This window comes from Anopheles cruzii, chromosome 3, assembly GCF_943734635.1.
Source record: "Anopheles cruzii chromosome 3, idAnoCruzAS_RS32_06, whole genome shotgun sequence".
NCBI classification, from domain to species: Eukaryota; Metazoa; Arthropoda; class Insecta; order Diptera; family Culicidae; genus Anopheles; species Anopheles cruzii.
The window spans coordinates 85,802,888-85,816,210 of record NC_069145.1 but is presented as its reverse complement, the minus strand read 5'-3'; the positions used below and the strand labels follow the sequence as shown (position 1 = coordinate 85,816,210).

The 13,323-nt window shown below is 54.6% G+C and overlaps 2 protein-coding genes across 2 annotated transcripts in view; one reads left to right on the top strand and one right to left on the bottom strand.

Moving 5' to 3' along the window:
• Nucleotides 1-11,081, top strand: part of LOC128271207 (uncharacterized) — a 47,294-nt gene extending 36,213 nt beyond the window's left edge. Inside the window, exons 14-19 of the mRNA XM_053008651.1 lie at nucleotides 328-503; nucleotides 625-2,723; nucleotides 2,802-3,044; nucleotides 3,139-3,720; nucleotides 4,982-5,231; nucleotides 5,308-11,081. Of these exons, the coding sequence (XP_052864611.1) occupies nucleotides 328-503; nucleotides 625-2,723; nucleotides 2,802-3,044; nucleotides 3,139-3,720; nucleotides 4,982-5,231; nucleotides 5,308-10,585 (8,628 nt within the window). The 3' untranslated portion in view covers nucleotides 10,586-11,081. The remainder of the gene's footprint in view (nucleotides 1-327; nucleotides 504-624; nucleotides 2,724-2,801; nucleotides 3,045-3,138; nucleotides 3,721-4,981; nucleotides 5,232-5,307) is intronic.
• Nucleotides 11,082-12,730: 1,649 nt separating this feature from the next.
• The window catches only part of LOC128271205 (uncharacterized), a 1,052-nt gene continuing 459 nt past the window's right edge, over nucleotides 12,731-13,323 (bottom strand). Inside the window, exon 2 of the mRNA XM_053008647.1 lies at nucleotides 12,731-13,323. This exon is cut by the window's right edge and continues 7 nt beyond it. Within this exon, the coding sequence (XP_052864607.1) occupies nucleotides 12,867-13,323 (457 nt within the window). The 3' untranslated portion in view covers nucleotides 12,731-12,866.

Below are 13,323 nucleotides of genomic sequence, written 5' to 3'. Positions count from 1 at the left end.
GGAGGGATTCACGTGGTTCATGAGGTTTCTTGGGCTTCTTCTTGATGAGGCGCAAAGAGGTCATAATTTTTAAAAAAGGTTGATATTATTTGTCGTTTTTCGTTTCTTCAATTTACTAAGTTTAATTAGTTTCTTATTATGATTAGTTTCTTTTCTGGTAGGTTGATTACTTCAGCAATCCTTTTAGAAACCGATTTTGTAACTGTAGGGGTAGTTATTTTGTTTGTTTGTGTATTATTTGATAACTTTACTAGATTTCAAACGATCGTTGGCGGTTTTTGATGTTTCTTATTCTAATGTGACATCGACAATTGTGTTTTTGTGTAGAAAATGGAACGGCGTGAAAAGAATGAGCAAGTTATGCGTGAACGGGAGCGCGTTCGGTTGGAGCAGATACCGAAGAAGTGGACACGGCGCGAAGAAAACGAGTTCATTCGCGTGCTCACCGGTTACGGCATCGACCTGCAGCCCAACACGACCGTCCCCACACCCGATTGGAGTCGGTGAGTAATAGTCTGTCCGTAGTGTTGTTTGTCCATTTGTGGCAAGGCACACACCTTAGCACAGTAAGTCAAACTGGCGGGCAACAATACTGACGCGCATGTTTTCGCATGTTGTTCGCAGCTTCAAAGTGTTCGCCAAGTTGGACAAGAAAACGGACGAAAATCTGAGCGATTTCTACAAAGTGTTCATTGCGATGTGCAAACGCCAGGCGTGCGTTAAGCTGAACGACGACGAGAAGGGTCTCGACGGGCTGGTCGATGATGTGACGGAGGACCACGCAAAGCTGATTCTGGACCGCCTGGAGCTGCTGTCGAAGGCGAGGCAAATCATCAAACACCCGAAGCTGGAGGAAAACATTCGGCTGTGCGAAAACAATCTCGACACGCCCGACTGGTGGATCCCGGGCCGGCACGACCGTGAGTTGCTGCGTGCCGTGCTGAAGTACGGTATCTACCGCTCCGAGCAGCTCATTCTGGCCGATCCCGAGTTTCCGTTCTACGAGTCGGCCCGGAAGTACCTGCAGCAGCTGGAAATGCAAATTCAACTACAAAACCAACACCTCATGAAGATGCAGGCAGAAGCAACGGCCAAAGCGGAAGCGGCCGCGGCCGCCAAAGCCGCCGCCGCTACCGCTGCTGCCGCGTCCAAAAATGCGTCACCTGAAAAGAGCACCACTGCCGCCGCCGCAAAGACGGTGAAACAGGAGCAAGAAGCAGCGCCGCCGACCGTTGTTGTTTCGGTTGAAGAGGGAAAGGATGTTGGTAAAGATGTTACTACCAAAGCGGAAGTGGTTTCCCCGGTGAAGAAAGAACAACCGGCCGCCGCCGAGCTGCCTGCGGAAGAGGTGAGCGTAGATCTGAAGACCGCTTCTTCGGTTTCGGAAACAGATGGCAAAGAAGAGGAAGCTGCAGGAGATGCCAAGGAAAGGAAATCTCCGGAAAAAGTTACAGAGGAACCTCCGGCTGTGGAGAATATGGAACAGGAAACTTCCGAGCAGGTACCGATTGAAAAGTCAGAGCGTGAAAAGATGTCGCCCGAGAAGGAGACAATGACGGCCGACGAAGCATCTCCGGTCAAGGAAGTCGCTTCGGAAAAGCAGCTAACGGAGAAAGAGAATGCTGTTGACGAAAAGACGAATCTTCCCTCGAAGGAGCTTTCCGAGAAAACGGCGGTTGTCGATTCCAATGTCGCCGCCGATGTCGTCGAGCCGGCCAAAGACGAAGAGATGGCCGCCGAAGATGGCAAGGAGCCACTCACCGAAGTGCGTTCGCCAGAAAAGTCGGTGGATGATAAGGCTGACGATGCCGTTACCGCGTCCACCGGCGAGGAGCAGAAGGCCGCCGATGGTCCCGAGAAAATGGCTGATGAGCTGTCGAAATCGCCGGAAGAAAGCCCCGAAAAGCAGGATGATGCAGTGGCCAGGGAAGAAAAAATCAGTGCTGATGGCGGCGAAAAGGACGAATCGGCCACCGCTACTGAATCGGAAGTGAAACCCTCAGATACCGAAGCGGCCAAAGAGGTGGAAATGGAAACGGCTGCAACGGTTGACCAGAGCTTAAGCGATGATTCGAAGACCGAGCAGAAAGAGAAGGATGATGATAAAATGGACACCAACGAAGAGGAGCCGAGCCTTGCTTCTCCGAAGCCACCAGTCGATGGACGCAAAACACCGTCCGTCGAGCGGGAATCGCGCATGGAAGTAGACGAACCGACCGGAGACGACGCTAAGGACGGCGAAACGGCAGACAAAAAAGAAGGTGCCCTGGTAGAAGATGCCCCAGCCGACACTATCACCGAAAGCACTGCTAAAGGTGCACATGATGAGAAGAAATCGGAGACGGAACCCGCCTCAGAACCGATGCCAACCGATGCGGAAGGTTCGGAAGATGTTTCTAAAGCAGAGACCACTGAGAAGAGCGAGGAACAGGTAGCATCTACTGAGACTGCCAAAGCGGAAACTGTGGAAGAGCCAAAGGCAAACGAGGAGGAGCATGGTTCGGAAGTGGAACCCTCAGCCGCGGTCAACCAGGAAGCAGCACCTAGGGCTTCATCTCCCACTAAAGAACCAGAAACGGTAGCCAGTGCCGAACCTGAAACAAAGAATGAAGCCGATTCTGCTGGTTCCTCCGAACCGGTCGACGAAAGCACTGCGGTTGCGGCTGCTCCTGAAGAATCCTCGGCTACGGAACCGGTCAGTGACGTGGTGCCGATGGTGGTGGGTGAAGAAAAATCCAGCGTCAGCAGCGGCGGCGATACGGAAAAAGTGTCACTGGTTACCACCGTTGTAAACTGCGAAGAGACGGCGAAATCGAAAGCAGCACCCGAAAGGTCACCGTCTCCGGATGTTATCATCGTGGAGGAGAAGAAGTCGGTCGAGGTGAAACCGCCGGTGGCGGCCGTGAGCTTGGTGTCTGAGGAGGAGCGCTGCTCGAAGCAGGCTGCCGATCTGAAGGCTCGCTTCCCGGATCTGGAGGTATTTCAACCGTTGATGAAGCTGAAGCAACTCGACAGCAGCAGTCTCACCAAAGAGGATCTGAAAAGTAAGTGTCAATGTCAAGTGTCTAGTGTTTAGTTTGAAAGCCCGATTTTCTAATGTCCTCCGGGGATTTCGTTTTTTTTTTCTCCATTGTCTAGACATGAGCAAATTTGCCAGCATGATCGATACGTCGATGATCGTGAAGTGGTTCCGCGATTTTGCGCTCGAACGTCGCGTTGGGCACATTATCTACTGCGTCGAGCAGAGTGAGTGGCCGGTCGGCAAATCGTACTCGGCGTACACCGGGTGCCTCGGGATCGATCTGGATATTCCGCTGTACGAGACGATCAAGCGCATCATTCCGATGAACGACGATATGATGCGCCGGTCGGCGTCCAGCACACCGGACGTGATCACGATCACGACCGATCACCAGAATGCGAAGCAGATCAGCCAGGCTGCGGCGCTTGGTCAGCACTCGGCGACGATCACCGGTGGTTCGGCGGGTGGCGGTGGTGGAATGGTGATGGGAAGCAGTTCCTCGATCGCTGGACCGGGCCCCACATTGCAGGCGATGAGTCAGAGCATATCGGTGGCAGCAGCTCATGCCGCGGCGGTAGCGGCCGGAGTCGGTGTGACGATGCCACCGACAAGTAAGAAACGCAAGCGCCACATTGCTATCGATGTTGAGACCGAGCGAGCGAAATTGCATGCGCTGCTGAATAATACTCAAAGCCCAGGTAAACCAACGTACTTTCAGTGCTTCAGTTTTGGTGTGCTTCCATTTATTGTCAACCAGAAACATTAATTTATTGGCCACTTAGAATCGGGAACAATTGAATTAGCTGTATCTCGAGGTTGGTTTGACTTAGGAAACATGTCAAGGTGTCAAAATGAAAGTATTTTATTGTACTTTGAGAGAAGAATTTCAGAAATGTATTCTGTCGGTCATCGGATGAAATCGCGAACTTTTTTTGGAATGCGCGCCATTATTTTCTTCACAATCTTCTGGTCCACCTAAGCGGCTAGTTTCTTCCAATTTCTCACCATCTCTGCAGCATCCCGCATCACCTTCTAGTCTTCTTCAACTTCCTTTTGATTATTGCCCAATCATTTTCGATTGGGAGGGCAATTTTCGGAGTTCAGGATATCGGAGTTCAGAATATCGACCTATTCCTTGAACGGCAGTTTACTGACTGAATGCTAGTCTTGTTGAACACTACCTTTTTACCTATCTTTAGCCTACTTTGCTCGTATGTGGTTTGCGATGAATATTCGCTACAGTATACAACTTTGAACTTGGAGGGGACATCTTCCCGTTGGCGTGGCGAGGTGAAATTTTGGTCCAGTTTGTGTATCTTAACTGTGTCACGGTCACCAATGTGATATTTTCGGTTTCATTCCAATTTCTATTCCCTCTTATGTGATATCTTCGATTTCATTCCAAGTTCCTCAAATGTCGACCTATTGCTTGTACTGTAGTTTTCAGACTGACTACCAGACTTGTTGAACACTGGTTTTTAGCCTACTTTTAGCCTACTTTGCTCGAGCAGGCATGCAGGCAGCATCCTTTGTACCTCTCCAGAACCTTCTCGTACAACTTTCTAGCGCGTGTTTTAGCGACTAGGTTTTGCTTAGGTGTCCTGTTTTTTATGCTTATATGCCAGGAAAGTACAGTAGCCTCTTCGTAGACAGATCCTCTGGACAGTACTTCTGTTGGTACCATAATTTGTTTGCAATATCCCGAACCGGGGATATCAATATCCCGAGTTCAGCTGCCAGTCGTATGTTCCACTACAACGCCTACTCTGAATCTTTCGGTCTACGGTATTGCGTAAAGATATAGCTGTCAACACATTTGAAAACCGACCACCAGAGGCGCTGCTAGATACAACTTTTCCCGATTCTAAGTGGGACAGGCTTTAGTCTTTGTTTTTTAAATTCACGATGTCTCGAGATGGTGCTTTTAACGGTGCTTGTTTTGCCTTCCTTTTTCTGCAGTTCCGAACTCAAAGTCACAACCGTCACACTCGTCGAGCAACAACAGTGGCGGCGGTATCCAATGGAACGACGAGGACGTGCAGGAGATTCGAAGCAACGCACGGGGCGGCAGTGGCGGCGGCGGCGGCACAAACTCGCTGCAACCACCACCGGCCCATCAGCATGCGCCGCGGAACCAAATGTCCTACCCGAAACCGACGCTCATTCCCGGAACTTCCAGCACACTAACGCCGATCGATTTATCTTCCAGGTAAGAGGAACGATCTTGTGGCCTCCCTTTGCAAATTTTTTGATTGTTTGTCTTCGTGCCCCTTTCGTCCTAACAGTTACAGTCTGCCAAAGGTTAATATTGCGGAGATGATCAAGAACAGCAGTGTGGCGGCGGGTGCCGCCTCCGGTGGCCCGATGGATCTGAGTGAGGTGCAGGACTTTTCGATTGGAAAGAACAAAAAGTCCTCCAACAGCCAGCAGCAGCAGCATCTGCCGAGTGGCATCAGCATTACCAGTGCCTCCGGGCCGGCGGGAATGATGCAGTCCCCGTCGGCTGCCGTGGCAGCGGCAGCGGCCGCTGGCAAGGGTAAACTGAACGACATGCTGTCGAAGCTGATGAAGAAGAACAACGTTAGCGTGCCGATTGAGGAGCCGCCGCTGGGCAAAGAAAAGAAACGCCGAAAGCTGGACGAGATCGTGCTCGGGCTGTCGGCGGCCAAGGAACACAAGACGATCTTCGGTGATCCGACACCGCCCGGGGGCAGCTTTTCGGGCAGCTCGATGAAGAAACCGCAGATTCCGCCGAGCGTATCGGTGACCCCGGCCAGTGGCCCGTCCTCGGTGAGCCAACAGCCGCCCCAGAAACCGTTCACCATCACCGTCACGAGCGTTCCGGGTAATCCGAAGAATCAAGGGGCTGGTGGTTCTGGTTCCGGTTCGTCGGCGAGCAGCAACGCGAACAGTAATGCCGCCGTAGCGGCCAGTATGCAGGCGGCCCTGCAGGGCATGTCGGGCATGTCGTCGAAGGACAGTCTGAACGCCCTGTTCGCGCAGGCGGCCCAAGTCGAGCAGCAACAGTTTCTGAAGCAACAGCAGAAACTCATCCAATCGATGCCGGCCAACTCGCCGCAGCGCAAAGCGTACGAGGCCATGTTTGCCGAGATGAAGCAGGCCGCCGAACTGAGCTCCAAGCTGGGCCAGTACGGTAGTGCGCACGACGCCAAGGTAAACAAGTGGCTCGCCGAGCAGACGGCCGCTCTGACGGAACAGGCCATGGGAATGGACTATCTGTCCCGATCGCGATCGCGCGGCGGATCATCCTCTTCGCAGGGCGGCTCGAATTCACGATCGACGCGCGGTTCCGCGAACAGTTTGCAGCAACAGCAACAACAACAACAGCAGCAACACCACCACCAACAGCAGCAGCAGCAGCAGCATCAGCAACAACAACAGCAGCAGCAGCAACAGCAACAGCAGCAGCAAGCCGAAAACAATGCGATGGCCTTCAACTGGAAAAATCTTACCGGCGACGAGTACGTGGCCGTGATCAACAAAATCAACGGCAAACGGTTGACGGGCAACAAGGCGCCCCAGTTGAAGCGCCTAACGCAGTGGCTAGCCGATAATCCGGCCTACGAAATCGATCCGAAGTGGGCCGAATCGATCACACTTCCGGGGCCTTCCTCAGCCATGTCGAAGGGATCGATGGGAGACGGCGGCGGTGCTGGTCAGGGTCAGGGTTCGTCCTCATCATCGTCATCGGCCAAGCAGATGCGTTCGCAGCAGAATGCAGCCGCGGCCGCTGCCGCCAGTCAGCAGTACGGCGGCAGCTCGGGTGGCTCAGGCACTGGCCAACAATCGTCCTCCGGCTCGACTTCTTCGTCGTCGAAGAAACACTCGCAAAGCAGTAGCAATGCAGCGGCGGCTGCGGCGGCCGCTGCCGCCGCCAGTATGCAGTTCCCTGGCTTGGCCGGGTTGAACGCGAACCTACTGTCCAGCATACCGGGGCTGGGAAGCTTCGACCCGAAGAACAATCCACTGTTGATGCCATTCGGTAGCATGCCAGGCTTGGCCGGGCTCGGTGGTCTGGGAAATCTCAGCAACATGAATCTCTTCTCGAATCTGGCCGGCCTTGGGGGGTTGTCGGCCGCCGGCATGGATGCGCAAAGTTTGGCGGCCATGATGGCCGCCGCCGGTCTGGATCCGGCCGCCGCACTTGGGGCCGCGGCTGCCGCAGCATCGTCCGGTGGGACGCCCACCAAAGGTGGTGGTGGTGGAGGGAAATCACGGAAATCATCATCCGCCGTCAACGATGGAGCCGGAACGTCCGGATCATCCGGCTCGGGCCAACAGGGTTCCTCGAAAGGTTCCTCACAGCAACAGCAGCAGGCAGCGGCAGCGGCAGCAGCAGCTGCCGCCGCGGCCAACAGCCAATTCCCGTTCTTCTTCCCCAACCCGAGCCTGCTCTACACACCGCTCGGTCTGGGCGGGCTGAATCCTTACGGATTGCCCGGTGCCGGTGGACTGGGAACGAGTGGAACCACGACGGGCACGTCGTCCTCGACGACAACCTCACGGCAATCGCAATCTGGCAAACAGAATTCTCGCGGCGGCGGCGGAGGTATGGGGGGCGGTTCGGGTGGCGGTTCTTCGCAATCGACCGGTTCACCGGGTGGCGGTGGTGGCGGAAAGGGACGTTCTTCGGGGCTAAGCCAACAGCAAGCGGCTGCTGCGGCGGCAGCCGCCCACCAGCAGGCGGCGCGGGAAGCGGCCCAACTCCAGCAGTTGCTGCTCCCGCACGACACGCACCTTCTCGAGTCGTTGACGCGATCGGCTGGGCTGGACATTTCCGCCGCATCCCAGGCCAGTCCCGGCAGCGGAGGATCCGGCGGAGGAAGTGGTGGCCGAGGTGGATCGAGTGCGGCCGAGAAGCAGCGAGCAAGGGAAAGTGCCGCCGCACAACAGGCCAACAAACAGGCCCTGGAGAAGCTTGAACGGGAACGGCGCAAGATCCTTGAGACGCTCACCGCAGGCGGATTTCCGGCCGATCTGGCCGCCATGCAGGCGTTTGCGACGGGGAAAATGCCGTCCACCGGCTCGTCACACTCGTCGAAGGGTGGCAGCTCGTCATCGCAGGCCCAAGCAGCGGCCGCAGCCGCTGCAATGGCGGCAATGACCGCGAAGGACCTTCCGCTGCCGATACCGCCCGAGTTTAGCCAAGCGCTTTTCGCCGGTATGGCAGCCCACGCTCTGTCCGCTTCGGGTGCCTCAGGGACGGGCACGGGAAGCGGTGGCCGCTCGTCATCCCCTTCGGCCGCGAAAAAGGCGCGCGACCAGGACCTCAAAGATGCGTTTGAGCAGTTGAGCAAAAATCCGATCGAACTGTTGGCCCGCAGCCTCGGCGTTGGACCCGCAATCTCGCTCATTCCGACCTCATCGTCGAGCTCGTCCGCACCTTCACCGTCGGAGTCGAAGCGCGCCCGACACGAGGCGGCCCAGCTGCAGCACCACCTATCGAAGCTCGATCCGAAGACGCTGCTTCTGGGGGGTTCCGGAGCACCGGAAGAACTGAAATCGTCCCCGCGCTCGAGTCGCTCGAGTGGCGCCACCGACGGATCGTCGTCGTCGTCGGCGTTACTCGGCCTGGACAAGGTCACCCTGACGCCCGTGGCTGCCGCAAGCATCGCTGCATCGCTACCTTCTCAGACCACCATCTCGCTAGCGCCCTCTCCGTTGCCGGGCGGCTCGTCGCTCAATCTGAGTTCCAAGAGTCCGGCTTGCCTGTCGAGCTCATCCTCGTCCGGTGGCGGCAATTTGGAGCGCGAGATACGCGAGCGCGAACGGGAACACCAGCGGGAGCGCGAGCGGGAACATCGGGAGCGGGAACGGAACGAGCGGCACGAGCGACAGGAGCGCGATCGATTGGAGCGTTTGGAGCGACGCGATCGCGAGGAACGTGTGGCGGCCGCGGTCGCAATGGAACGGATGGAACGATCCGAGCGCAATCTGCGCTCGTCGGTCGACAGCGTGGCGGCCGATCTGAGCCGTGTTGCCGCTGCCGGACTCTCGGTTTCGCTGGCCAACCCAGGTGGCTCTGGCTCTCTGTCGTCCGGACGAACCGAAACCGGTGCGAATTTGCTGGGCGGCGGAGCGTCGGTGCTCTCGTTGGCCGCACTAGGACCACATAACCTTTCGTCGGCGGGCGCCGCAGGAGGACCGTCGACGGAGTCGATGGGAGGTGGCGGCAGCAGAAGTGGAGCATCGAGAACGATCGATGGAAATCCCTCGGAAGCGGGCTCATCAGCAACGGCTGGGGCGGGTGCGGGACCGGAGATGGATCTTGAGGATCTGATTGCGCCCTCGAAACTGTCCAAGTCGGGCGGTGGTGTGCTGAGCGAAGAGGATGACCCTCAGAAACAGATCATGCTGCTGAAGCAAAAGCAGAAGCTGCTGCAGCAGGAGCACCTGAAGAAAGTGCACGAAGCGCAAGAAGCGCAGCGGCTGATCGAACAGCAGCGCATTGCGGCGGTCGAGCAGAAGCAGAAACAGGAGCAGCACCACCACCATCTGCACGGAAGCGGCAGTGGCGCGTTGAAGCTAACGGCCGATGATCCTTCGTACCACCACCAGGCACTGATGCAGGCGGCAGCCGCTGAGGAAGCAGCGGAAGCGGCCGCACTGTTGCGGCACCGTGAATCGAAACGTCGGAGGGAAAACGATCTCGGGGCCGAGGAAGAGTCGACGACGGAAAGGCGAATAGCCGCCGGTGCTGGTGAGCAGCACCATCACCATCATCACCTGCTCCACCCGGACCTCGGTCTGCGGGGTGAGTCTGCGGGAAACAAGAGTATACGTGACGAGCTGGCCGGTGCTGACGGTGCACCACATCATCCGGCGGCCACATCACACCCGGAATCCGGTGCCCACTCGGTGGCGGAGGGTGATTCCTTCCACGATGAGCTTCACCATCACGACTTGTCGATGGACAAGGAAGCGACGGGGATTGGTGGAGAGTCGGATCACGAGGGCATTGGTGGTGGGATTGGTGCGTGCTCCGAAGAACGGCGAAGAACATCGCGGCGCCATCAGTCGTCACATCAGCCGATGGTGGGGCCAGAGGGCGCGGACGATGAAACGATGCGATCAGAGTCGGAGAAATCAACCCCGGAACTGTCCGGCGGCGGTGGTGGACACGGACCGGCACGCAAGTCGACACGCTCCAGTACGGAAGCGGCCAACTCGAGCGGATGTGAATCGAACGGTGGTGGCGGCGGCAGTGGAACGTTACTCGGTGCGATGGCGCAGGTATCCGGCGGCGGCGGTGGTACACCTTCCGGTGGGCGACGAACGACACGCAGCAAACGGCCACGCAGCGGGGAAGACCTGGAGTCGATCGGTGTTCCGGAACGCAAGCGCGAACTACGGTCAAGTGCGGGGCGCCAGGCAGCGGCTGCCGCCGCCCGTATGGCGGCCGAAGCGAAGGCAGCTGCGGCAGCCGCTGCTGCCAGCGCTGCCTCGGGTGGATTCTCCGACAGCAGCACCGGTTCGCTCAACCTATCCGCATCCGGCGGAAAGGATCAGCATGACTCGGATCGGGACGATGCGCCGATTTGACTAAAAACGAATAAATGACGCTTATAAGCAGAATAATAGAGATCAGAAATAGGAGACGAGACGATCATCGATCGGATTGGAGATCGTGTTTAGAATAGGTAGCTTAAGTTAGAGAGCGCGTGAGAGAAAGTATGACACTGATATTAACGAATGTCGAAACCATAGCAACCATCTAGTGGTGGATGAACTAACCCTGCCAACAACCAACAAACACTGTGTGCGCGTGTGACTTGGATGGTGAGCGTTTTTGACTCAGCAACCTCCAGCGGTGAACGGACGCCATTATGACGTGTGTGTGTGTGCTTGCGTGTGTGTGTATGGGGGGTGAAGAGGCTTTAGAACAACGTGGACGGAGCATGTAACGGTTTTTTGCAACAACATTCCCGATCTTCATGGTGGATGAAGGGGTGGCGTTTCGAAAGAGTAGACAAGGACAGATAGTGGGGTACGCTCAAAACAATGACACGCGGTTTTAATTGTTCGGCAACGGGCAACTTGTGGGAAATTGCTGTCATTCGATGACCATACTTCTTGGCTTGACCATACGTGGGGTAGCATGCGGCGCGCGTCCACGAGGGAAAAGAAAATTCATTGCCTCTCCGCTCCTCGACTCATTAACTGGAATGAGATGGAATGGAATCACAAACCAATCGTCACTAAAACAAAGAAGGGACGTTACAAATCAAAAGAACAGTAAAAATGCCTACATATTGTATAAAATAACATAGCAACAACTTACCCAAACGCGGATCGCCGCCGGTAACAACACAGCAACGTTTGTGTGTGTGTGTGCGCTTAGACACTTAGACTCGTCGGCGGTAACCATAGTAACGGCATATATTAAACATGCTTAGGTGTAGTGTAGGAATAGTGCAGCATTAGTAGTGAGAAAGAGAGAGAGCATGTAGCTTGTGACGAAAGTAGCCTACTTTTCACAGTAAGTACTTTCTCCGTCTCTCCGACCGGCCCGACCTTCCGGTTTTGTTTTGCAACAGTTACGAACCTAGCTGGGGAGGAAGGACCATTGCTGCAGACACTGACAACTGGGCCCTGGCGGGGGATGTATGTGGGGTGTGGAGCGCGCCATGTGTGCGTATTCCCCCCTCGGCACGCTCGCTCTGTTAGTTATGTAGAGAAAACACAATTTAAAGGATAACTATAACTATTTATTTTCGACCTTACTTTTTTGGTTTTTGTTTCTTAGAAAGCATCTTATGCATGTGCGGACGGCGACGACGCGTAGAACTCTAGTAGAAACGGAACCGCTGGGGGGGGATTGTGTAAAGAGAGAATTAGGAAAAAATCGCCAATGGCCAAGGACGATGACGGAGTGTGGACAGGCAAAATTAGTAGGCACGCACACACCGAAGCCACCAGACCACGATCTCTGTGGTGTTGTAGATGTGTGCGTGTGTGTGTGGTGTAGTGTAGCAAGGATTGGAGGATAATTGATTGTGTATTGCCATTTATTTGTACATACATTTACATATACCTGAGCACTTTTCTTCTTTCTCCTCCTGTCTCCTTCATCGTTGGACGCGGAAGGATTAAAAAGTAACGGAACGTTTAGAGAGGAAGAGAGAGGGACGACGCATACACAACAAGTTCGACTGTTTTTTTGTTTAAATAAGAGCTACAAAAGATGCAAGAAACTGATCGGCGAGGGAAAGAGAACGAGTGTGTGAGACAGAAAGTGAGAGAGAGGGAGAGAGCGAGAGAAAGAGAGAGAGAGTAGCGAAGATGTAATGGGAGACACTGTGAGAGAAAAGGGTGTAGAGATAAAGGCGGGAAGATAAAGATATAAAAACCTAAAACATATTCAAATGCAGACAGAAAATGGTGAACACACACATAACACAACCACACAACCGCACAATCAAATTGATGTGCAATTTCTGACGATAGTTTTCTTGTGCAAACAAACGTAAATAGTAAAAACCGAAAGACGGAGAAGAAGCGTCACACACTGGACAGAATCGATGAAGATAAAAGTGGAGAACCATTGGAGAAATGGCGATGCTGTAATAAAAATGATGGTGGTTGTTTGATTTGAAGCAAGTGATAATAAAACAGAACGAAAATTTAACGATTAGTAGCGGTTTTTTATTTCTTTATCATCAGTTCAACCAATCGACCGAGGTCTCAACCCTCCTTTAACCCTATTGTACGTTTACGAGGACGTAGCACAAGGAACGTATATGATGGTAAGTTTAATAAAACAAATAGTAGTGCCTACTGCGGCAACTCACGAACACCGTACCCTTCGCGTCGCATCCTTCGATTAGTTACGCTTTCTGTGTGTCTTCTTGCGCCGCTTGCAGTTCAGCGTGGTCGCACCAGGCATCACGCCTTCCAGGACGTCGGCCGGCGTCGTTTCGCCCCGTGCGACCTCCACAATCCGCTCGAGGCACTTCTCTTTGAGCACCTCCATGTCGAGCTTCAGCTGCAGCAAGACGTCCTTTTCCATCGCCCGGAACGTTTCAAATTCCGTTTCGATCACCTCCATTTGCTTCCTATTGAACTCCTGCTGATGTTTTTTCTGCATCTCGGCCACCTTGTCCATCAGTTCTTGCCTGTTTTCGGGTGTCAACTTCTTGGGCCTTGTCGTACGCTGCGGTTGGGCGCCACTTTCCGCCAGTTCCATTTCGTTCTGTAAATCGAATACCGTATCACCACCGTCGGTGATCAGCTCGTCTTCGGTGTCTTCGGTGTCCTCGGTGGCCACAAGCCTACGGTTA